General features: G+C 34.0%; 2 protein-coding genes and 1 non-coding gene across 3 annotated transcripts; all 3 read left to right on the forward strand.

Annotated features, from left to right (window-relative positions):
- Positions 1-1,066: 1,066 nt before the first annotated feature.
- LOC143530265 (uncharacterized) lies at positions 1,067-3,792 on the forward strand. The gene is made up of 4 exons (XM_077025849.1): positions 1,067-1,278; positions 1,788-2,776; positions 2,905-2,941; positions 3,440-3,792. The coding sequence occupies exons 2-3, from the start codon at positions 1,962-1,964 to the stop codon at positions 2,939-2,941; spliced, it is 852 nt and encodes a 283-aa protein (XP_076881964.1). The 5' UTR covers positions 1,067-1,278; positions 1,788-1,961; the 3' UTR covers positions 3,440-3,792.
- An 877-nt stretch (positions 3,793-4,669) lies between these two features.
- On the forward strand, positions 4,670-7,168 carry LOC143530250 (AIG2-like protein D). The gene is made up of 5 exons (XM_077025840.1): positions 4,670-4,858; positions 5,537-5,609; positions 5,720-5,812; positions 5,880-5,963; positions 6,851-7,168. The coding sequence occupies exons 1-5, from the start codon at positions 4,686-4,688 to the stop codon at positions 6,992-6,994; spliced, it is 567 nt and encodes a 188-aa protein (XP_076881955.1). The 5' UTR covers positions 4,670-4,685; the 3' UTR covers positions 6,995-7,168.
- Positions 7,169-17,025: 9,857 nt separating this feature from the next.
- Positions 17,026-17,113, forward strand: TRNAS-GCU (transfer RNA serine (anticodon GCU)). Its single transcript has one exon. It is a non-coding gene; the product is annotated as a tRNA-Ser (tRNA).
- The last annotated feature ends 8,884 nt before the right edge of the window (positions 17,114-25,997 follow it).

A 25,997-nucleotide genomic window follows, 5' to 3' on the forward strand; every position in this document is an offset into this window, starting at 1 on the left:
ATGTTATCAAGATTATGTTGATCACATTTCTTATTATGTAAAACAAGTCAATGTCACATCAATCAATTTCAGTAAAATTATCTTATAACTTTTATAGACTATTTTAAAACATTAACATGGATCGTTATTCACATGTCATACGTTTTTTTATAAGATCTTATTATATTTGCGTACAAGTATTTGTAACATTATTACATATCATACATGTTGTTGGAACAATATGGTCATATAAAATAGATCTTACTATATGGTCTGCTATTTCTATATAGATAGTGTGTTAACGTATGTATAGTCTACTATTTTTCTTTTAAGAAAAGACTTACTTATTAGTCTTTTCACTTATATGCGAGACCCTAACAATCAATTAAATCGACTTGTGTTTGTAGTTGACATTCTGGTTCAATTACAAGAGGATGATGGTTAAGACTTGAGATGTTATGATTTTAGGTTTGAAACCTAACTTAAGAGAATTATCCTAGAGTAGTTGGTTTTTTTCTTGATTGTATTCCTGGGTGATTCAGAATTAAAACGTAGTATGAACTAATATCTCATCTTCAAAAAAGAGTGTTTGTGTTTGATTAATGGACGCAATGCTCATGAGTTCATTTATGAAAAGAAATGCAAAGAAAAGAAAGTTTTCTTTTCTTATCTTTTCTTCTGGTATCTTCTCTTTATTTTCAAATTTGTTCAATTTAAAAAGATACAAATTTTTTTATTTTACTCATCATTTTGTCTTATCTCCTCTCATTTTCTTTCTTTGAATGAAACTCAAGAACACCTTTTTTTTAAATTTTCTTTCTTAAATAAATCTCGAAAACACCACATATTTTTTCTATCCCTCGTTTTTTTTCCAAAACCCCTCTGCCTCCGATGAACTTGCAGGTGACATAAGTTATAAAATATTGTAAATAAATAATAATAATAATAAGCGTGTCATTATCATCTCTTGTGATTAAGACAGACCTCACCATCCCAAAGTCCTCTCCTTCTCCTCTTCCGATCGATTCACTTACAGATTATAATAATTATAATAATATTCCACTTGCATCGATCATCACCAAGGTTAGATTAGATTCACTTCATTTCACATCAATTTGCTTTAATTCCTCTGGTTTTGATCCCTGCATCGTACGTTACTGATGGCTTTTTGTTCCTTTTAGGCTTTATAGATCTAATTTGTTCAACTTCATGGTGGTTCATATCTAATTGGTCAATTGTAGCCTTGATATTGCTTCCGTTAGTCGATTATTCCGCTTTGTTGATTTGTAGCATAATCAGGTTCCACCGTTTTGTGGTAATTTGGGTGATTAGATATTGTTTTCAGTATATGCAGGACTTGTAGTCAGCCTCTTTGTTGAGAATTAGTATATATAATAAATTAACATGTGAGTTACTATTAGGTTTTAAGACAATGAGTAGGAGTTATAGGAGCATATATCAGGGCTTATTAGTATTGCGTCTACGGGGCCGATTAGCTATCTCGGGTTTCCTTCCGATATGTATATTTTGTCTGGCACCTGATTCAATAATAATCAACCAAACATTTCGTAGGTATTAGAGCCACCCTAAGCTATATATCACCTCCGCCACGCCACACATACAAACTCTAGACACCTAACTGGGCCCGTGGGCTCAATACTAATTAAGCTTGACCATGTGATGAGTAATTGCTCATGCAATTTGGCTATTGAAACACATGTGGATTTAGCACTGAATATATATCCTTTTTTAGAGATATTCAAGTATAAAATTATGACTTGCTTATTTTCTTATTATTCTTTCACCAGGTACAATACAATTACTTATGCTGTTTAAGATCAGCTTCTTTGTTGCTGCTACCCGTCTTCCTTACCGGTTATAATCATTTAATCCAGTAATACAACTTCTAATAAAAGAATGACAAATTGAACACACATTTTCATAACAAATCAACTGCACAAAGCTCCAACTTGACACTCGTTATGGACGGTTTTCATATCAAATGGGAAGATATCACCTGTCCCATATGCTTATCCTCCCCGCACAACTGTGTTCTTCTTCAATGCACTTCTTACAAAAAAGGATGCAGACCTTTCGTGTGCGACACTGGTCACTTACACTCAAACTGTCTGCACCGTTTCCAAATAGCAAACAAGATATCAGTATCACCCGGGTCAAACCCGCCTTTGACTTCTGACGCTACTAGCAAACCATTATGCCCTCTTTGTAGAGGCGATGTTACCGGTTGGGTTGTTGTAAACGAAGCCCGAGTTAAGCTGGATGGTAAAAAACGATGTTGTGAAGAAGAAAAATGCACATTTACAGGAACATATATGGAACTTAGTGAGCATGCTGAGGTGGAGCATCCTCACGCGTGCCCATCAAAGATTGATCCTGCAAGACAACAAGATTGGGATAATTTTCAACAGTCATCTGATATTATTGATGTTTTAACCACTATACATTCAGAAGTACCACACGGGGTCGTTTTGGGAGATTATGTTATAGAATATAGAGATAATGTTTCTGGTGATGAGTATGAAGCCTTTTCTAGTGAAGATAAAAGTTGGTGGACTTCTTGTATTTTGTATAAAGTGTTTGTTAATTTTAGGTGTTCTAGAAATAGAAGACGGGCTCGGGTTAGTGAATCGAGGCGAGGTAGCCGTCGATTGAGTTTTGAAACTTCTGATGACGGTTCGGTGGTGTCTGCAGAGTTTGCAGATTATAGAGCTTATGAGGCTGAAGGCGAGTTTGTGACTAGGAGTAGCATATTCAGGGGCAGGACAGGTCATCGCAGGTCAGCATTTTTGACCCGTTTGCTTTTATATTGGGTGGCTTGGATGTTAAAACAGTTGATATGCACATATATATATATATATATATGTTGTAATTCCAGTTCTTATATGTTACCTTTTTATGCAACAGTTCTCGAAGACGTCCTTCTCGGTTCAATGATAATTAGGTACGCGACTTCTCACGTGTGTGTATTGTGCATCCCTTGTTAATTGTTATAGTGTTTGCATATGCATACAAGTTGCATAATGTTATGAGCAATGCACAATAAGACCTTTTAAAACTTGAAATACATGAAGACCCGTTTAAAGTTTTCATTGCTTATGAATGAGTTTGAGTTGGGTTATGTTTTATTTATACCGGGTTAGAATATATATGTAGGTAAAAAGGAAACGGGTCAAATAGGTTAAGTGGGTCAACATATTGAAAGTCACCCAAAGTGTATTTACTATCTCGGATGTACACATTCTCTTAAATCACTTTTATGCAAGAAACTAGATAACCATATATTGTTGGTTATATACCTTTCGTGATCATATTTAACTCACTGAATCTTGATAAAATGATGTAGAAGAATCTGCACGAAAACATGTTTCAAGTCAACCCAAAACAATCCTACCACCCATTTGAACTCTTTTAAGTTTTAACATAATCTTATATTTGTCAGATTTCAAAGTCGGTCTTCTGGTGGCTTGAAGATGATCTGTTGGAAGACAAGCCTTCGGATCGCGAAGACAGTTGTGATCCGGTGTAGTGCTGAATTTATTTTCATGGTATCATGTTCTACCTATGTTCGAGTCGTGGATCACTGAATCGACGAAGTCGTTTGTTGTCTTCTAGTGTCAAACAAATGCAAAAACATAACCATCTTGGTTGTGGTGCAAGGGTTTCTTGTAGTTGAATTCTTGTTTCTATATGCAATCTGAATACGATTTTCAAATTTAGAAGCACCACAAAATAATCATTTTGTATATTGATATTTTAATGACTAATGCATATAAAAAATAATTATGGATTAAAGTAGCATCTGATATGTACAAAAATTGATGCTTTTTACTGTCTTTTTTTCATCCTCTTGAATGTTTAAAGTAAATATGATAAATTAGATATTTATGTAAATTAATATACATTTTAAATGATTTTTAACTTTATTTAATAATTTGATGTACTTACTTTCCTTTTCTTTTTCTTTTGTAAATTAATATACATTTTTAATGATTCTAAAGTTTCTAACCATTTAACTTGTGTTCTATTTTGGCAAATAAGTTTGCCTCCGTACGGTCTAAATTAGGGAGAAATATACCAATGGTATTTTTATTAAAGAAGAAGCCTTTTGTGATATCAACAAACGTATAAGTTTGCATAACGTAATCACTTTCTTTCAAGAATAAAGCTAGTGAAGATGAACATACTATTGACCAAAGGAAGATCAAGAACGAGATATAAAATGGATTCGTTAACATCGGCTTAAATAATATTATATCTTTAACTCTTCATTTTTATTTACTTCAAGTTTGTTTTAACTCTTCACTTTAGCAAACGCTGTTTAAATTAATATAACACGGAGGGATCCCGAATTCATTTCCCCTAACTTTTACCATACATCTATCACTTTCTTCTTGTTTTTCTTCACTTATACACGGAAAACCAAATACACTTCACATAGACTCCGTTGAAAACCTAGCCGGGTGAAACCAGGGTTGTTGTTCTCACCCGGCCCCGGCTTCTTAGTAGCATTTAAAAAAGTTTGTTAAAAATGGTGGAAAAAGTTTGAGAAATGAAACTTTAGGGTAGTTAGTGCAACTAACTATTCAAAGATATTAATTTATTTGTTTGATAATAAACTGTATGACAAAGCCAATCAACCATGGCCAATTGTTCCAACTTCCAAATTACATCTTCATCGATTTATAATGGCGTCAGCTAATTCTGTCACAGCAGTAGGCAGCGGAGGCAATACAAACGGCAGTAATAATAATAATAATATTCGCAGTGTATTTGTTTACGGCAGCTTATTAGCCGACGACGTCGTTCGTGCTCTCCTCCGTCGTATCCCTCAGAATTCTCCTGCCACACATAACGACTAGTCAGTCTCTCTCTGTCTTCCGTTAAATTAAATAACTTCGTCTCTTAGATTCAATTTTATTTCCTGTTAATATTAATTTTATTTTTACGTTTCCGTTTATTCAAATCCCTAATTTTAATTTGGTTGTGATTCTGTTACATAAATTGATAGCTACAGGACATGAACAATTAGCTTGCAAATATTAGGGGTGTTCAACGAGTGGAATTTCGAAAACTCAAATTAATTGAATTTTGAAATTTTGAAGCTGAATTTGAATTCGATTTTCAAAGTTCTGTTACTGAACTCGAATCGAGTTTCAATTTTTTCGAGTCAGATTTGAACGTTGAAACTTGACTAAGTAATCTAGAAATCAAAATCAAATAACAAACCATTGAAAGAAGTACAAGCTAAATGAACTAGTAGAAATCAATTACAGAAACTTAAAGCCGATTACTACATTATGTGGATTTAGAATTTTACACACTTATTGATATGGTGTAATTGTTACTTGGGTTGATCATTGGATTGAATATTAGAAGCTCTTTTGTATTAATATAATTATGTGTGTGTATATAAAAGAAAAATAAAATGCATAACTCGAATTCGATTCGAATTTCAAGTTTTTCGAGTCCGATTTCCAATACCGAAACCGAACACCTCCCATTCTCATGCATGTTTTATCTGTTGTTCTTACTGTAGCCATAGGTTCAGCGTCAAAGGGCGTGTTTATCCTGCAATTCTGCCTGTAGAAAATAAGAAAGTTACAGGGAGGGTATGTATGTTCATCATCTGTTTGATTTTATCTTCTTAATCTTATGATATTATATCATATGGTTTATATAGAATCAGTGATTATCAGTATATTTAATCTTTTTGTTGCAGGTTTTATTGGATATTACAGCTCCAGAATTAGATATTCTGGATAAATTTGAGGATTATGAGTATGATAGGAAGCTTGTTGATGTTTCTTTGCTGGTATGTACCTGAAACTGTTTTTCTTGTACACAATGCAAAAAACCAACCGTTTTAACCATTTTTGCAGGGTAGTTCTGACATTTTACAGGCTTACACATATGTATGGGCCAACAAAGACGACCCCGATTTGTATGGAGAATGGGATTTTGAGGTAATAATATTTGTTATTAGGAACCTGGTGCATTGGATGTGTCAATTTAGACCGTTTATCTTGTTTAATCTGGGTTATGTTCTATCTTTAACGGCCCAAATTTGGCCTGTAAATGAATTGAGCGTTCATTGAACCGTTTGCTGGGAATTTCATTTTGTTTATTTGAGAAACGAACGAACATGAGCAAAACTTTTTGTTCTCCTGGTTAAACGAACAAATATGAACACATGTCTCATTCGTTCATTAATGTTCGTGACCATTTGTTTCGGTTCGTTTGTTTACGTTCATTTATATTCGTTAGTTTATGTTTGTTTAAGCTCATTCTTTTATATATTCATTTGAATATTTTAGGCCCATTACAATATAGTCTAGTTTATGAACCTAAATTATCACCCTTACAATATAGTCTAGTTTTACTAAATTTTTAGGACCAACAGATTGGTGCTTACATTTACCTTTTTTTGGCGTTTGCTTTGTTGTGTTTTCTTATATACATTCATCTATGTTCGTTTGTTTACGTTTCCTGAACCATTCGTTTATACTATTAACGAACGAACATAAATGAACATGAACATGTTCATTTTGTTAATGAACGGGCACAAAAATGAAAGGCCTGTTCGTTTAATTGTTTTTGTTGGATGGTTTGTTCAAACGAACAAACACGAAAATCGCTCGGTTCGCTTACAGGCCTGGGTCGGATGGTTAAATCCTTGCATATTTTCTAAAAGGAAACAACTTGTTCAAAATTAGATTATAAGAAAAAACTCGGACCTAAAAATGTCATGAGCCAACTACCAAACTTTTACCTGTTTGACCCGTTTTGCTGTTCAATTAACCAGCTCTAGGGTGTTGGCATATATGTTTATCTAGTGTTGGTATTTTTGTAGGCTTGGAAAGAGTCAAAGATGAGAGATTTTGTGAATATGACCATGGGGTTTGTGGAAGAACAGGAACTATCTCAATCTAAGCCGAGGGTTGAAACATATGAATCCTACTATAATCAAATCGATGGAAACAAGATTTCGGGTTGAATGCTGCTAGAATATCGAGCGTAAATGTATTTTTATTCTCCAGATAAACAAACCCAAATCAACAGTTGGATGCAGCTCTTTATGGTTTGAAAATAACCTGTATTTGGCTATGTTTCTTGCGGTTTCGTTTACTAAGCATATGAACACAAACCAACTTGGAAATGGTTGTAGTTGAAGTTAAAATATGAAATGGATTCAACTATACACACTAACATTTATATTGGGGTTGGTTTCAATACGAAATAGATTTCGATAGATACAATACGAAATAGATTTCGTGTGAGAAGTGTAGGAAGCAACAGGGTTTTGACGTGCAAAAGAGTGGTTAAATGTGTGTATGCAATAGTGTCTGTTGATGTAGATGTGTTTATACCATTCACATTTGTAATTGGTATTACAACATACGCATTTTTATACCACGCATAATAGCACAGAACAAAAAATATCAACACTTCATAAATGGTATAACATTCGTAAATGATATAACACCACATTGTAAAATGATATAACGCTACAGTAGTACAGAGCATTACACATTTTAAGAAAAATGTATTCATAATAGAGGTCAAATTCTTGGTTTTTTTGCATACTTTTTAAATCAATAATGAAGCATGTAAAAGTTATTGAGTTTTAAGAAACTGTTGAATCTGAGTTTTAAAAATAAACTAGCCAGGTGCCCGCGCAATGCTGCGGAGTACGTGCGCAAACCCGATGACGGTGCGTTTGTAACTCGAAATTGGACACGTAACACGTGCAAAGCCAGTACGTGTGTAACTGACAGTTGAACACGCATAACCGGCACTTGAATGAATGCTGGTTACATACATTAAACATGTTTAACCGACATTATTGTGTAACTCACGTTGATTACTTGTGCGTTACGTGGTGTTGGGCGCTTACCAAGGTTGGGTAATGCTCGTTACGTGGTGTTGGACACGTGTTTATCGTGTATGGTACGTGTAAACAATGTTATCACGGAACTGATGCCTAAAATGACAACAATCTCAAAAAATCGATTTTCAAACCAACCCGTTTTGACTCGAAACCCATCAGGACTAGAAATCGTTTTAACTCGAAACCCCTTTCGACCCGATACCCTTTTGACATGACCCCTTTCGACCTGAACATCCTGACCCAAACCAAATTAACCAACTTTTGTATTGACATGTTCCGACTCTAATTCATTTTGACCCATGATTCGAACCGCTCGACCTGACCCATTGTCTTTACAAACTGGCAATCACGTAAATGTTATTTTTTTTAAATTAATAAACTCTAGCAATATCATACTTAAATTAAAGAGAATAAAATGTTCGTTTTTATAGAATAATTTTCTTAAAAAAATATTAATGTGTTAAAAAGTTATGAACGTTTAAAAGTCGTGGTGGTAGTTTATTTTAAATAAGGGGTAGATTTGTAACTATTCTATAAATTAACATAATTTTATTAAAGTTAGAGGACTAAAATTGAAACTATTATGTAAAAAACTAAAGTAACCGACATTTTGTGCTATAAAGACAATATTACCCTTAAAATTTATTAAATATATGCATAGCATGTTGTACAATAAGCAACAAGTTAGGTACCTTTTAAAATTTAATGGGTCCGTAACTCATGCTTTATATATAGTAGAGATTTACACAATAGGTGAATTCCCCTTTCAACCCTTAAAACTTTTAATTAATTACGAAATTACCACTTACGGCTTTGAGTATGATACACAAGACGATATATATTACATATATTATGTAGAAGGGCATTTGTTTAAAACCCAATACTATGATAAAAGATCAGCAGAGAAGCAGATAATGTACTTCAATAAACTATGTCTATTGCTTTGAGGATGACACAAGATTTATGTGCATATGACTTGACCATCTATTCATGGTTCGTAAACTTACATCCAAAGCAGGTGAGTGGTGCCAAGTTTAATCCCGAGACATCCAAACCTCATTCCAGAACCAACAAAAACTATAAACCAACTTGGGACCTGACAGAACTATTAAGAGTTAAAAAAACAGTTATCGATTCGGTTATTTTAGAGGTGTAGAAAATAGATCGTCTAACTCATGCTAGATTAAGACCGGACTGAACAGGTTATTAATATAATCTTCTAAAGCAGCATACAGAAGTGAAAAGATAAATCAAACCAGTCACAAACTGAACCCAATACGAACAAATTATAAGTTCCAGTTGAACCTTTTATTGTATAAAACATTCATACTTTTTAATCAGTACATTAGCAGAAAGTAATTACTAATTGAGTTCCAGTCTACCCGAGTAGAATTTTGTTGTAACCCCCTCCGAGTTTTAACAAACCCCCTCCGAGTTTATCTACATAACAATAGTAGAAATTGATCAGATAACAATTAAAATTCAAACAATTAACGAAAAATATAATAAAAAGACTGTGGCAAGTAACTTAATACAAACAAACTAGCACCATTTCACGTATGGCAAGTGAAACAGCCTTAACTACCAGTTGCTACATCATATATATACAATTAGCTTTTAGCCCGCGTAGTACGCGGGTTATTTAGATTTTTGCTTTTAATCATCTTACAATTATACTTTTTTTTAATTATTTGTTTGATTTTTCAACCGAGTTTTGGTTTTATATAATATGTATATATTTGTTTGTTTAATTAATTATATTTTTTAACGTCTGGGCTCTTTCAGTTGTATTTAATATGTTTATAGTTAGTTATAGTTCAAGTAGCTAGGGTCTTTGAATTGAGATGAGGATGTTTTAGTTGGAGTTTGATTTTAGTTTGTGAGTTGTTAGTATGTTTTTATGAGCTTGTTGTTGTGGGATGTTTTAGACTTACATGTGTTAGATAGTTTGGTTGGTGTTTAACTATAGTGTTTGTACTTATAGTAGTTTTGTATGAGATTGTTGTTAGCATTTGAAAATTACTTAGTACGTAATACTTTTAACATGTTTATTGTTTTCCCAATATTGGGAGGCTCATTACTTCAATTGCGATAATGAAAAATCATTTCATTTTTTTATTTTTTAGTTGAAATTTTCGGCGGTTCTCTAAAAAAGATAGCGAAAAAAATTATCCCTAGAGTCGAGACTAAGAGGAATGTATAAACCAATGCTTCCATAGATTCGATCGTGGTTTACAATTATAGCTTCCATACCTGTTTATTTTTGGGGGGATCATATTCCGGATAAAGAAAGAGCAAGAGTAACAAAAAAAATGACGATTCAAATCAAGATTTATCTGGTACCCTATATAAAAATAAAATCATAAAAAGAAAATCGATTCGAAAGAGACCAAAGAAATGTTGTATCAGGCTGCTTGTCTTCTTGTAGTTGGATCTCCAAGTTTTTGGAATGCTCCAAATTCTACTTGAGCATCCAAATCTGGGTCAATACAAGCGAAAACATCTCTAAACAAGGTTCGAGCACCATGCCAAATGTGTCCGAAGAAGAAGAGCAAAGCAAATGAAGCATGTCCAGAAGTAAACCAACCCCTTGGACTGCTACGAAAAACACCATCAGATTTCAAAGTAGCACGATCTAATTCAAAAATTTCCCCCAATTGAGCGCGTCTAGCATATTTTTTGACAGTAACAGGATCACTATAACTGACTCCATTGAGTTCACCACCGTAGAACTCAACAGTTACACCAACTTGTTCGACACTATACTTAGAATCTGCCCTTCTAAACGGAACATCGGCCCTAACAATCTCGTCTCCGTCTACCAAAGCGACCGGAAATGTTTCAAAAAAGGTAGGCATACGACGTACAAAAAGTTCACGGCCTTCTTTATCTCTAAAGATAGGATGTCCTAACCATCCAACCGCTATTCCATCCCCGTTATCCATTGAACCCGCCCTAAATAATCCCCCTTTTGCCGGATTATTTCCGATGTAATCATAAAAGGCTAATTTTTCAGGAATTTTAGCCCAAGCTTCTGATAAACTTTGATTTTCGGCTAATCCAGCACTGACTCTTCTATATATTTCTTGTTGGAAGTATCCCTGATCCCATTGATAACGAGTAGGCCCAAATAATTCGATGGGAGTAGTCGCTGAACCATACCACATAGTTCCGGCAACAACAAAAGCTGCAAAAAAGACAGCAGCGATACTACTGGAAAGGACAGTTTCAATATTGCCCATACGCAATCCTTTGTATAGACGTTGGGGCGGGCGGACGCTAAGATGGAATAGACCTGCTAATATGCCTAAAGTCCCTGCCGCAATATGATGAGAGGCTATTCCTCCCGGAACAAAAGGATCAAAACCCTCCACACCCCACGATGGATTTACAGATTGTACTTTTCCTGTTAGCCCATAAGGATCGGACACCCATATGCCAGGACCATACAAGCCTGTTACATGAAATGCACCAAAACCAAAGCAAGCCACACCTGCAAGAAATAAATGTATTCCAAAGATCTTGGGCAAATCCAAAGAGGGTTTTCCTGTACGTTCATCACAAAATATTTCGAGATCCCAATATACCCAATGCCAGATAGCTGCCAAAAAGCACAACCCAGAAAACAAAATATGCGCTCCAGCCACACCTTCGTAACTCCAAATACCCGGATTAGTTATAGTCCCCCCCGTGATACTCCAACCGCCCCAGGAATTGGTTATTCCTAAACGAGTCATGAAGGGTATAACGAACATACCCTGTCTCCACATTGGATCAAGAACAGGGTCAGAAGGATCAAAAACTGCTATTTCATACAGGGCCATCGAACCGGCCCAACCAGCAACCAAAGCTGTATGCATTATATGAACAGAAAGCAACCGTCCAGGATCATTCAATACAACGGTATGAACACGATACCAAGGCAAACCCATGGAAATACCCCTTTATGAAAGAAAAAAGACACTATGTAACTTTATTGCATTGTAAAAAACTATACTATGACTATGTTATGGACCCCCCTATTTAGTTTTAGTAAATTATTTCAACGCAAGGGTTCATATTTGTTCTATTCTGTTGGTAATAATGGAACAATTTTGTTCGTAGGAACAAAGAGAAGCAGATTTATTCTATACTCGATAAGTACCAATACGCAATGGGGAAGTGAATGCCATTTTCTATGAGCGAATGTGCCCATACTTGTTCATCATTAGAGGACACTATTCGTAATAATTTTCCCTTTTTTTCTTGCTTTCTTTATCAAATTTTCATAAATGATGAATAAAATCTTATGAATTGAATAAAATCTGATTAGGATAAAGTACAATATTATAAAGAAAAAGAAAGGCTTTGTTACGTTTCCACATCAAAGTAAAATATAGTACTTAGTTCTTTTTTATTTCATTTAATGCCTATTGGTGTCCCAAAAGTACCTTTTCGAAGTCCTAGAGAGGAAGATGCATCTTGGCTTGACATATAGTGCGACTTGTCAGATATATTTGGTCATATGGGATTTCCCCGTTTTCTCCCCAATCGAGATATCCTCTGTTTCGCCCACGAAAGATTCATTTCATCATCAAAATTTTGGAGCGTGAAGTGCAATTAGATCCGTTTTGGGGGGGATTCGGATTACTATTATCAATTAGAAGAATTTATGGTTGTCTTAGTTGGACTACTACATTGAAGTATCCAGGCTCCGTTAAAAAAAACCAAGTGGTAATATATCTATTTCTATTTTATTTTATATCATAAAGTATTCCTTTTTTAAAGAAATTTTTTTTTCAAACTATTATGTTAATCAATTGAGTAATATGCATGAATCCGTCAATCTTTTTTACGGAATGCATGAATTGAAAAAAAGGGGGGGATAACAAAAAGAAGTGGTAATGGGAACATTTGTACTATATGTGCAAATCAAAATCGGGCGGATCTTTACCCGGAGTAGAGCATAAACCTAAAAAGATTAAAGAGGCCCATTTAAGAACAAGAAAATGACATCGTGATTTGGATTGGATCTCGATGAAACAATCCATCAATGAGAAGTTAATTGGATAAGTTTAATGAATTCTTTTTTTTTTTTTACATTCGTTATAAGGAAAGGAAGACAAACTCATATTTAGTGAAAAAAAATCCTTTTATTATAAGTTAGAAGGAACTTGCTATGAAAAAAGAAAAAGTATTGGAATATACACATTGATTTTTTTTGAACCGTATGCGTTAAAAGGCGCCTGTACGGTTCTTAAGGGATACAATTTGACCCTAATCAATCGACTTTATCGAGAAAGATTACTTTTTTTAGGTCAAGAGGTTGATAGCGAGATCTCAAATCAACTTATTGGTCTTATGATATATCTCAGTATCGAGGATGATACCCAAGAGCTGTATTTATTTATAAACTCTCCTGGCGGATGGGTAATACCGGGAGTGGCTCTTTATGATACTATGCAGTTTGTGCAACTAGATGTACATACAATATGCATGGGATCCGCCGCTTCAATGGGATCTTTTATCCTGGTCGGAGGAGAAATTACCAAACGTCTAGCATTCCCTCACGCTTGGCGCCAATGAGGCTTTTATTTATTTGAGAGAAAAGAGAAGACTATGCCTTCGCCATATGAAATATGAATATGAATATTAAGTAATAATAGCATGGCACTTTGAATTCGATATAAAAAAAAATTTTTGTTTTCACAACATTAGCTTATGTATCGAGAGAGTAATATGATAAAAACGTATTTCCTATTTTCTTATTTTGGAAGTCCAGTTCAGCGTCACAAACTTTTTTCACACCAGAGGTCTCTTAACAATATTTCTATTTATGTTATGGAGCGAAAAAAAATTCTTTTTTCCTTAGTTTATTTATTATTTGATCAAATAAAAAGCAACTTTGGGATTGCTGAATGACAGACAAATCACAGACAAAAAAATATAATAAATATATATAGCAACGGAGCCATCATAGTATTTTTGAATTCCTCCGAAAGGAAGGGTGGTAAGTTGATCATTTACCGATCGGGGTCTGATCGATCCTATTTTTTATTTCTTTGATGGAAGGTAAGGGTCAATTTTATTGTAGAGCCGTATGCAATGCATATTGCCCGTACGGTTGTTCGATTCTATCTTTTTTCTTGTTATTCTTTTATCTTTCTTTTATCTTCCCCTCATCATGAAAAAGAGAGAAACCTTTTATTATCTTATATCATCAGGGTAATGATCCACCAACCTGCTGGTTCTTTTTTTGAAGTAGCAACGGGAGAATTCATCCTGGAAGTGGGAGAACTGCTGAAACTACGTGAAACCCTGACAAGGGTTTATGTACAAAGAACGGGCAAACCCTTATGGGTTGTATCCGAAGACATGGAAAGAGATGTTTTTATGTCAGCAACAGAGGCCCAAGCTTATGGAATTGTTGATCTTGTGGCGGTTGAATGACAATAACCTGGATTTCGCGTCAATTCTGAAATGAACCCTGCCGAGTTGAATATTAGTATTCTATGGAATCTTTTTTATTATTCTATTGAATAAAAGTAATTGATAATCATCCGGTTAGGATCGATCTAAACCAGCCCATTATGTATATGATTCAACATGCCAACGATTAAACAACTTATTAGAAATACAAGACAGCCAATTAGAAATGTCACAAAATCCCCTGCGCTTCGGGGATGCCCTCAGCGCCGAGGAACATGTACTAGGGTGTATGTGCGACTCGTTCAGATCATGAACTAGAACAAAGGAAAGAGAACAATGTTCGAATATCAATGATCAAATAGGATATCAACATACCCCTTTTTGTGATTTCTTTCTATCAAAGAATCATACCGATGGTTTATTCGTGCACGATACACCGTGAATCGAAAAGTTTTAGCCGTTCCAACAAAAATTTTTGGATTTTCAAATTTGTTTAAAATTTGCTCGAATCGGATCCTTTCGATTTCTATATCGAAGATATACTTACGAAGTTGTTCCAATTTATTGATTGGCATTAACCCTAGATCGTTGCCCCCTGAGAAATTAATCAATACTTTCTACTCGAGCTCCATCGCAAACTATTTACATTACAATTACAACCCAATAAAAAAAGAAGGGTTCTAGTAGAATAGAAAAACGACGTCGAGCTAAGAGCACCTTCATTCCTATATAAAATGGTGGATGTAAGAATAAGAATCCACAACGGATCGTGTCCTTCAAGTCGCACGTTGCTTTCTACCACATCGTTTTAAACGAAGTTTTACCATAACATTCCTCTAATTTCGAACCGGTATGGAATTGATTCAATTATGGAATCAGGAATAGTCATTGGTTCAGTCGGTACAGAGACATAGTTATTTCTCTTTTTTCTTAGCTACAGCTACATAGATAATCAATATATTTATGAATAAATATTAGCAAGACCCCGGCTTTTTTGTATGAATGGAACATTTTGATATAAATCTCTATCTCAAAAAATGTCTAACAGAAATATCCAGAAATCTAAACAGAGAAATAACATAACTAACAGAAATCACACGAATAAAGAAATTCTAAATAAATAAATTCTATTTGACTCTGCCTCTTCAAGTGACTCAATAAGATAGACTTACTAATTCCAACTTCCCAAAACTTCCCAAAGATTCAATCCATAAAGAATCATTACAAATCTTTATACTTGAAAAAGTTTCTTACTTCTATATCATGATTTGAGCCAAGTTTTACAGTAAAGACTCCATTTGATTATCATAATAAAGATCATTTTTTCTTTTCGAATGGAATTCTCAATGATGTAAAGCAAATAATCTAAATAGATCGAACAATGAAAATAAATATAATTGTTAAATATTTAAAATGAAAATAAATATAATTGTTAAATATTTCAATTTTCATTTTTTAAGTAAGTATGAAAACCCTTTTTCACAAAAATAGAAAGACTTTTTGTCACTGAAATAGGATAACAATACATACCTGATAACAATACATACCTATAGGCTAAGCACTTCCTCTTTTATATGTATTTTCATATTTGAACCTGAGGTTAAGTAATCTTTCTACATCTCATCTTATCTTTATCAAAAGGGTTTAGTTACTTTTGCATGTCATTTGAACTCGATTTAGTTCAGTTTGTGAAAAATTCAGATATGATTCCGAAAAGAATCATTCAAAATAAAAAAAAGAAAGAGGAATACTATTCTATCCAATATTAGACCGTGAAACAGAACCTTGTTGAACAAAAAAGAAGTATTCGGGTACAGGGGATATGCTCTGGGACGGAAGGATTCGAACCTCCGAATAGCGGGACCAAAACCCGTTGCCTTACCGCTTGGCTACGCCCCATTTCTATTTTTATTGGACACTAATACTAATAAAGAATAATATTGGTATTAAGTGTTCGTCAATTCCAGTCCAACTATCTATAGAAAACCTTTCTTCTTTATAGAATTTATTATAGATATTATAGATTCGTTGCTAGGATTTTGACATGTGTATATCTAGAATTCAACTTAATTTATTGATCATTACATATAATTCAATTAAGATATTGTATGAAAGTATGATTTCTTCTAGTCTCCTTTGAGAATTGGAGGATTTTTTATTGAGTGGAAAAAGAAGGATTTTTTTGTCTACCTTACTTTCTTCATTTTTCCTTATATCAATAACTCAATCAAAATGCAATTATCTCGACGAAAAAAATGTCTGTTATGCTTAATATCTTTAGTTTGATCTGTCTTAATTCTGCCCTTTATCCGAGTAGTCTTTTCTTCGCCAAATTGCCCGAAGCCTATGCTTTTTTGAATCCAATCGTAGATGTTATGCCAGTAATACCCCTGTTCTTTTTTCTTTTAGCCTTTGTTTGGCAAGCTGCTGTAAGTTTTCGATAAGATCTTTAATAGTATCTTATAGAATTCATGTAGAATTCATGATTTATTCGAGAAAAATGATAACATTTGATAAGATCAAATAAGTCTGACAGTATGAACCTTCAATTCAAACATTGAAATAAAATAAAGGCAAGAAGGTCTTCTTTTTTTATCTTTCTATTTTGATCTTTCGAGCATCTAAATGGAATTGCTAATTCTATAATAACGATAAAGAATGTGAAAGAAATACTTAATTTAATCCTTACTTGATGTGTAATGTAACATAGTAATTATCTTTTTCAATTGGGAGAGATGGCTGAGTGGACGAAAGCGGCGGATTGCTAATCCGTTGTACGAGTTATTCGTACCGAGGGTTCGAATCCCTCTCTTTCCGTTGATGACTTTCTATTTTTTTTCTAGTTAAGTGTGTGGAATAGCTAAAAGAAAATAAAAATATGAAGAAAATTGTAAAATAAAGCAAGAAAAACAATTTATTCTTCACGTCCAGGATTACGTCCTGGATAATTGGATAGGAATCCAAAGATGAAGAGAGAAACAAAGAATATTACTACTGTGTAAACGAAAAGTTTGAGAGTAAGCATTACACAACCTCCAAGATCATTTTTTGAAAAAGAAAAACGAGAGAAAAGAAAAGATAATAGATCCTCCATTTTTATATCACATATCTTATTTTGACACCAAGAAATGAATTCTAAAATAGAAAAGAATGTTTAGAAATTCAAATGAAGTTGTGAAGTTGAAATTTTTCAAAAGAGTCTTTGATTACCAGAAATCACTTTCATACCCCCAATTAGATGTTGTAAGCGACCCTAAGCTAATAAGGTATTTTGCCGGAAAGGAAAAAGGATTAAAATCGGGAAATGGAGCGAGCCGGATTTCTCACGGCTATTCGATATTTATTTAATGTTTTGAATGAAAAGATATTTTTTTAAAATCGGGAAATGTATTTTTTTAATGTTTTGAATGAAAATATATTTTTTTATTAATAATATTAATAATATGTATATATTTATTTTTTCTTACATATATAGTAATTCATAGTTTTCTTATAATATTTATATTTCTTTTATAAATGACATATACTTAATTTTTCTTACGTATATAGTAATTTATATTTTTTTAAATAGTTATAACTTTTTTCTTTGAAATTTAAAAATGATATATTGAAGATGAAAAACATGTAGTTTGTATCAAAATGGTTTAGTATGAAGATATTGATAGAGCTTTTGTGAAGATGGTTCTTGCAAACCTTTAAAGCGTTATGAGGTGTAGAACGTACACCTCTGATATGATATTCTTTAGATATGTTGCCATTAATGGTAAAGAAATTACCGGAAACGCACCATGCCTGGTATGTATTGGAATATTCATATGATAACAACAAAAGCATTTTTCGATTTTTGGTTTCATTTTGACTTAGGGTTTTTTTTTCTTTCTGTTCACTTTAGTTTCAGTTTCTTCGATATCTAGTTACAGTTTGTTGGTTTCATTTCGGTTAGATTTTTGGTTTCATTTTGACTTAGGGTTTTTTTTTCTTTCTGTTCACTTTAGTTTCAGTTTCTTCGATATCTAGTTACAGTTTGTTGGTTTCATTTCGGTTAGATTTTTTGGTTAGTTTCGTTTCAATTCGGTTTCATTTTTTTTTTATTTTTTTGATTTGGATTTTAGTTTCGTTTTAGTTTGGATTCAAATTGTTTTAAACTTATAGCTTACATTAAGATGAATTAAATCTCTCTTCATATCGTTTTTAACATAAATATTTAATCATCTAAATTTCGATTCTGACATAAACTTGGTGCAAAGCTATCAACAAAACAAATAAATAAATAAGTAAAAACTCATTCTCACATTAAGTTTCCTGTATAAACTATACCTGAATTTCAATGTACCAACAACATGAACAAAAATTGAATCTAGACACCCATTTAATCTAAACAAACAACATAAAAACAATGATGAACTCTATAACTTCTAGCAAAATCTATCGATCACTCAATAAATGCATAATCATAACAAAAATCGTATCAATATCCTATTAACCTTAACTTCCACCTTAATCATTTTGGAATTCACAGCATCAGAAAACATGGCCGTTCTTAAAGTAGTAAATCTACACAATGGTTACAGCTTGTACATATAAAGCTTGAATATCCGACCACTTAAAACATACCATCTATAAACACACAGACAAAACGGGTCAGGTCCGGGTTGGCCTGGAAATTTTCTTGACAACTTTGAGATGATTCATATTCATCTTCTGTCTCTCTTTTAATATGCCATCTAGTGCTTAACCCTTAAATTTCAATAATTTATGTCATCAACACGATCCAAACTCCCATCCCAGTAATTATATACCCAACCCCAGAAGTAGAACAACCCTCCAAAAAGTGATCTGAGTCAGACAAAAAGGCAACACCTTGTCTGCAGGTAACTTTATGAACCTAGCAAGAAATCTACATATGTTAGACATTTCATATTTTATAAGTATAAACAATGCAAGTGTTATTGATGTTTCGTCTTTACAAAAAATGCTTACATTTACTTGAAAAATGTAAACCGAAAAAAGCCCGCCAACCCTAGCGCAAAAAAGTATGATTCTTCGTTGACTGACATAAAATGAATACAGCTAATCCATCCCTTGGTCTAAAATAGTGATGGACAAAAAACTGGTTTGGTTTGGGCCTGGTAAACCGATTTCTAACCCAGCCAATGGAGTTTGGACAAAGCGAAATATAAATCAATTTGAATATACCCTAACATTAAAATATTAAATTAAAGTATCTTTTAATATTAAAAAAACATTTGAATAACCAATATGTTACATTGGATGACAAACATCAAATATAAAAGAAGTACATACTATATTAACCATAATATAAGCCATTTAAAGATTGCATAATATTAGGTGTCTTTAACATATGTCGTAACCATCATTACAAAAACCATAAAACTGCCAACAAAATACTAATGAGACATGTCAAGAAAAACGTTGGTAATTAACACAAATCATTACCAAAATCACCATTACTTAACATTTAAGGAATGAACGTACACCTAAGTTCGCTAATAAGTAAAACACCAAGAGCACTTAAGTAAAGTGAATTAGTGGCAGATAAGACAAAAAAAAAAGGAAGAAAAGATGGCAACTGACCTTGGCATCATCTCTTCGTCCACTATGGCAATCTTTTCTGGGGTTAATTGAATTTGTGATTCGAGCCTGACGTTTAGCTTTTGAGCCAACCGTTTATACTTTGTTCCTCCTATTTAACAAACTCATCTATTTGTCGTCCATTTTCGATGAACCAAGACCCACTTTACTCTCTGCAATTAAATCAAGTGATGATTTCATGAACATGTTTTCTTTATCCCAAATCATAGTTTTGACTACCAACTCCATGTTTTTGGCTGACCAATCATTCAAATATGGCCTACACAAGAACTCATCTAGAACAGGTTCGGTTTAATCTCGTATCTCATTAACAAAACCATCTTTTTATCTCTTTAACATGCCATCTAGAGCTCAAACCCTTAAATTTCAATAATTTTTCAGACCTAGCATCAACACCATCCAAACTCCCAGCCCAATAATCATACCCAAACCCAGATTTTGAACAATCCTCCAAAAAATGATCTGAGTCAGACATAACGTCGAACACCTGGTGGGCGTTAAAAAACTCATCTTCACTCTCACTGTAACTACCCATCCTCTTCAATTCTTCAAAATCAAACTTTTGTCAACACAATAACACATCTTCTAACAATCATTAAATATGAACCTGCAGTTCAACCAAAAGCAGTACAATAGAATTCAATATATAATAACCAAATTTCAAATAGCATAAAAAAACCCCAAATTTGCTAAGGTTAGTAGTAATGACCTAATTTCCAGTTCCGAGTTAGAACATTGCGGGAGGCTAAGAGTTCAACAACACCTGTTACGCATTTACAATATAAATTAGTATACCTATGCATAATATAAAAAATATTAATATACACCTATTAATATAATGAATCATATTCAAATCACCTTCTAGTTTATTTTTCTTATCGATGATGCCGATTACAACTTTCGTCGCCACTTGCTGGGATCAAATAAAAGCCCTCGGAGGAAGGGGTAAGAACAATTAGGGTTTGAATGAAGGGTGGTGGGTTAGAGAATGGATTATAGTTTGGTCAAATGTTATAACCCGTTTTATAAAGAATATCACCAAATCACAACGACTACTAAAAGCATTTAAAAAAACAAAGAAAAAAAACTAACTTTGACACCAAATTGCATTGAAATGAATGTCAAGCATAGATTTAATAAAAACTAACTTCGCCATAAAACCAGAACAAAAGAAACGGACTGATCAGAAGATGATTGTTCTAACACCTTAGCTACTCCCATCGAGGGTCGAAAGAGCTTTGAAAGAGCGGTGCATGTTATTGCCTGTAAATGGACATATTAATATATTATAGCTTGTTTTAAAATAAATCTTCAACAAAACTTAAACAACATAAGTAACCTAGAAACTACTAAAAATTATAAACTCAATATTTGCATAAGCCTAACTATCGATAATCCCCTACTCAATTAAAGCATAAGTCATAAAAAAATAAAAAGCAAATTACCAACCCTAATGAACTAATCATCGCACAAGCATAATACTATCCCTATTCGATAAAAGCATATACATGAACAGTTACAGTAAAACCAACAACTGGAACAGAGACTAATATTGTACACACCGTAAGACGTGGTTAGTAAGTTAATCGTCCAACCATCTGATAGCTTCATAGACCAGTTAAGTTGTTGTAATTGTAGATTGTGCAATAAAATAATATGTTACTGATTTCCTTTGATTTGAAAGTGTGGATGATTCGGACGAATTCTGGTATCAAATATAACCATTTTAAATTTTTCCCATGTCATGTCGATGATTTGGAACAAATTGAGTATGCTCCAAAAAATGATGTAACATGTGATCTCTGAATGGAAATTATAATAGAACTTCATAAATTGATTAGCATTATCAATTAGCAAATAATCAAAACTCTACAATTAAAATCAAATGGATTTTACATCACACAAAAGTTCTCTACTTCATTCAATGGCCTCATTACCCTACAAACCACAATCAATCTTTTAACACATAGCAGAGCATATTATCATAATATCAAAGACATCTTCTTCTTTTTTTTGGCTCGTTGATGGATAAGAAAAAGTTCAAAACACATAATAAAGTAATCTAGGGTTTGAATTTGGGGAAAACAAACCTTTGAAGAGATCTCTAATCGGGCGACGAAGTGATGGATCAAAAACACTCGCCATCTCGCTCTGAATATTATACAGATGGCGCTGATATGGATCAATTATAGGTGGCTAGGGTTTTAGGAGAAGGTGGAATCGGAGAGTATGGATGATGGAAATTAGGGTTACATGAATATGTTATAACCCGTTTGATCGGATTGTTTTATTTTACCCTCGAAAATTTTATAAAACGGGTTAAATGAATGAGAGCTCTCCATTTAGAAATGGAGCAATCTGGTAGCTCTAGAAAAATGGGGGAACAATATGAGAGTGCCACATAGGATTTAATGGTAGACAATTATATAGATAGTTAGATTTATTAATCAATCACTTGAAAGATTAAATATATAATATATATCTATAATATATATAAACGAAAAAATAAAAATCCTATATGTCGCGACGTGGTCGCTCCCTCTTTTTATGGAGTCACCAGATTTGATTTGTTTGAATTTTAAATGAAGGTTTCTCATGCATTTAACTCGAATTCACGGGTATGGGTCTTATCAAACCCAAATATTTCTTAAACGGGTTATAACATCTCATTAAATCAAAAACTAATCTCACCAAATATTTGATATAAAAATCCTATAAAGTAGGGATATATTAAAAATTAATATATGATTTATTTAAAAAATGATATATATTATTTATAATAAAAAAACCAATTTTATAGTAAAAAAATAAACGTCTCTTGGGTCTTATCAAACCCATTTAGCTTTTAAACCGGGTTATAACATCTCATTTATTTGTGAAACAATTTATCATCAAATCATAAGTATATTATTAACTTTCATACAATAAAAAAATAAAAATTAAAAAAATCAATAAATATTAGAAACAAATAATATATAACAACCCCCGTAATACGGGGGATAAAAACTAATATATATATATATATATATATATTTACATATGGCCATTATAATCATTTATATTATAATAGATCAAAATTTAAATTATACCTTATAATATATTCGTTTGCTAATTGTTGATGAACCATATTACCATTACTAACTAATAAAGGTGTAGGTTCCCAGCCGGATCTACACGGAAATATCTCGTTCTACGTAGGTGCGGAATCCCTACGTAAGACGATACGAGTGTAGAATCGATATACGTTAAACACAAGCAAACACACGTTACAATAAACAAAGAACACGTTGTATTGCAACTAATAACACGTGATTCATCGATCACAATTACACGTACTAAATCGTTCTTTACAAAACAAGCCGCAGCTAAGCTTTTATGGTTATCGACAACTTCGCCTAACATGTTAGGCGAAGTTGTTGATAACTTCGCATGTTCCACAAGTTCGCTTATAAGAGGCGAACTTGTGAAACAAGTTAACAAAACATTAATACAAATCCAACTAACACAATTACAGACACTAGATACTGAACTACTGACATCATGTACCAACAGACTCCCCCTTGGCAGTAGCTTCATATCTCTATCTTCAAACACGTGTCTCGTAATCCCAAAAATCTTGTATCTTCCATCTTCAAGCATGAACGCCTTCTCGTACGCAAACTGAAACTACTCTTTGATATTTCTTTGCTTCTTCTTTCCAGGCAGGAATATAAAATATCTTTTTCTCATTTAGCACCTGCAGATCAGCTTGAGACAAATTCACTAAGTGCATTGGATCATACACTCTCATCAGCTCCTGTTCATCTTCATCCTCCATTACTGCTTCAGCCGTCTCACTATCAACGTACCACCATTTCAGATCCTTGAGCACATCCTTGGGCATTTGTTTCATCGGCACTTCTTTTTGACACCGGATCGGCTTATACTTCATTATCATCCAAGGCTTGCCATCTGCTCTCATTCCTCTGTCTTTGTCTTCAACGAGCTTTCCTTTCTGCGGTTTCAACAGCTCGAACTTTTTCTCCTTTATGCTTTCCTTCCAGACTATCTTCCCAATGATCCTAGCCATGTTATCATCACTCCTGTTTATCAACCCCAACCTGGCTAAGTCCTTCACCTCACACTCAGGCAACGTATTCAACGACCTCAACAATCTCTTGAAATACTGAACCCCATCATACCGTTTAATCAAAAAAGCCTCAACTGCTCATCATATAACCAGCAAATAATCCCCTTTTTCGATTCAGCATAACCCTTGATGTTGTAACTTTTCTTGAACATAGTAGGGACCGCCGGTTTCTTAGTCTTTACTAACCACTGAGCGTAGCCTTCTTTCCATCTTGGCTGCTCTTCCCATTCTGTCTCATCACATCCCGTATCTTGACCCAAATCTGAATTTTCAACTTCTGGAATTTCATGTTCAACGTTCTCCTCCACAATCTCTCCCTCTTCGACTTCACTATCAATCACGATCTCAGCCCATATCTTCTCAATCTCTTCCAACGGTAACACATCCTCATCACCTATAACATCATCATCCAACACCTCCTCAGTCTCCACAACCACCACATCATCACCCCCTGAACCGCCAGCTGCACTCGTTGACTCCCCCCTGAGATGTGGAAGTCCCAAGAGCTTGTTCAGTTCTTGGCAACTCTCCACCTGCATCTTTCGATGCATTGGGATCATCGTCTCGATCGTTTCTCTTCTTCGTCCTCAGTTCGTCACCCTTACAGCTCGTCTCCCCCTGAGATGCAAGAACTGTTTCAAGGCATCAAATATTTTACCATGCTCGATCAGGAGGGACGACTGAATTTGATTCTCCGCAACGAGGCGCTGAATAGCATGAGTCTGGATTAGATTTACTCTTGATTGTTCTGCCACGACCCTTTCAAGCGCTGCTATTCTTTCCGAGTCGGATAAGGTTGCATCGAAATCAAACCTCATATGTGATATGTCTTGAGCGTACGGAGGAGGGATTCCCAATGTAACCGGCACCTCAGAAACAGGTGGAAACGTAACCGCAGGTGGTATCGTAACCGACAACCCTGCAGTGGCAACAACTGTCGACTCAACAAACCTTGCTACGACCTCCGATGGAGTAAGAGATGGAGGTGGCAAGGACACAATCTCTGGAGCCGAGAGCTGGAATGTAGTAGGTGGTATACCAAACGAAGATGAGGTAGTCACCACGGGAACATCCGTGAATTTTATGAGTTTGATGATTGTGGACTCTACAAAACATGTTTTTGAGGAGATCACGACGATCAAGATGATTACGACCACGTGAAAATAAGTTTGAAAAGCAGGTGTTGAGGGTTTGAATGAACGGGGTCATTAATCGGATCAAAACAATCTTTGATTAACGCCATTGACATAGATTATAAGTTAGGACAACACTACACACCTTAAGACGGATTGAAATTGATTAATATGAAGGTTTGATTCACAAGATAACTTCGCCGAGGATTAACAGTTGATAAGTTCGCTGGTTTATGAAAAGTAAAAGTAAAAAGAGTTTGACTATAAGACTTCTTTATATACCTTTAATATTATACAGGCGAAGTTAGGGTTAACTTTGCTTACCCCTTAACTTCGCCTGTTTAATAAGTTCGCCTATATTTTCACAACTTCGCTTATATTAAAAGTTACACAACAAGCCCATATAAATTGAACATTTTGCCATTAACTTTTAAAACCTCCTTTAAAGCGTTAAAATAAATATGATCAACGACCAAGTAACCAGGTATTAAACCATAATACGACATAAGTAAAATCAAAGTTTGAAATATAATACACGGGATCAAATTTCAGTCTGACAGGGACTTACATGTTTTAGAAAAGATCTGAACAGGAATCATACTAATTAAGTGACTGTCACTTAGATCCATGTTCAGCTGTATTATGACATAAAGAAACAGGTTGTAAGCAGGTAAACAACTTAGCATGGTTTTCATCGTTTCTATGATACGGATTAGGTTCAATTAAGCTCAAAATATAAATGGACAACACATCAGAGAATGTGATGTCTCCTATCTATTCTCAAAGCGTATTTGGCTTTCCCCAAGTCACCCCGAGTTGACCTCGA

Source organism: Bidens hawaiensis, unplaced genomic scaffold, assembly GCF_021521415.1.
Source record: "Bidens hawaiensis isolate Kalapana, Puna unplaced genomic scaffold, B.hawaiensis_p1.1 tig00008877_1, whole genome shotgun sequence".
Taxonomy (NCBI): domain Eukaryota; kingdom Viridiplantae; phylum Streptophyta; class Magnoliopsida; order Asterales; family Asteraceae; genus Bidens; species Bidens hawaiensis.

Coding starts and splice junctions, on each gene's coding strand:
- LOC143530265 (XM_077025849.1), top strand. CDS start 1,962: ATGGACGGTTTTCATATCAAATGGGAAGATATCACCTGTCCCATATGC. Junction 2,777..2,904: donor GGCAGGACAGGTCATCGCAG/GTCAGCATTTTT, acceptor TTTATGCAACAG/TTCTCGAAGACGTCCTTCTC.
- LOC143530250 (XM_077025840.1), top strand. CDS start 4,686: ATGGCGTCAGCTAATTCTGTCACAGCAGTAGGCAGCGGAGGCAATACA. Junction 5,610..5,719: donor ATAAGAAAGTTACAGGGAGG/GTATGTATGTTC, acceptor TTTTTGTTGCAG/GTTTTATTGGATATTACAGC. Junction 5,964..6,850: donor ATGGAGAATGGGATTTTGAG/GTAATAATATTT, acceptor GTATTTTTGTAG/GCTTGGAAAGAGTCAAAGAT.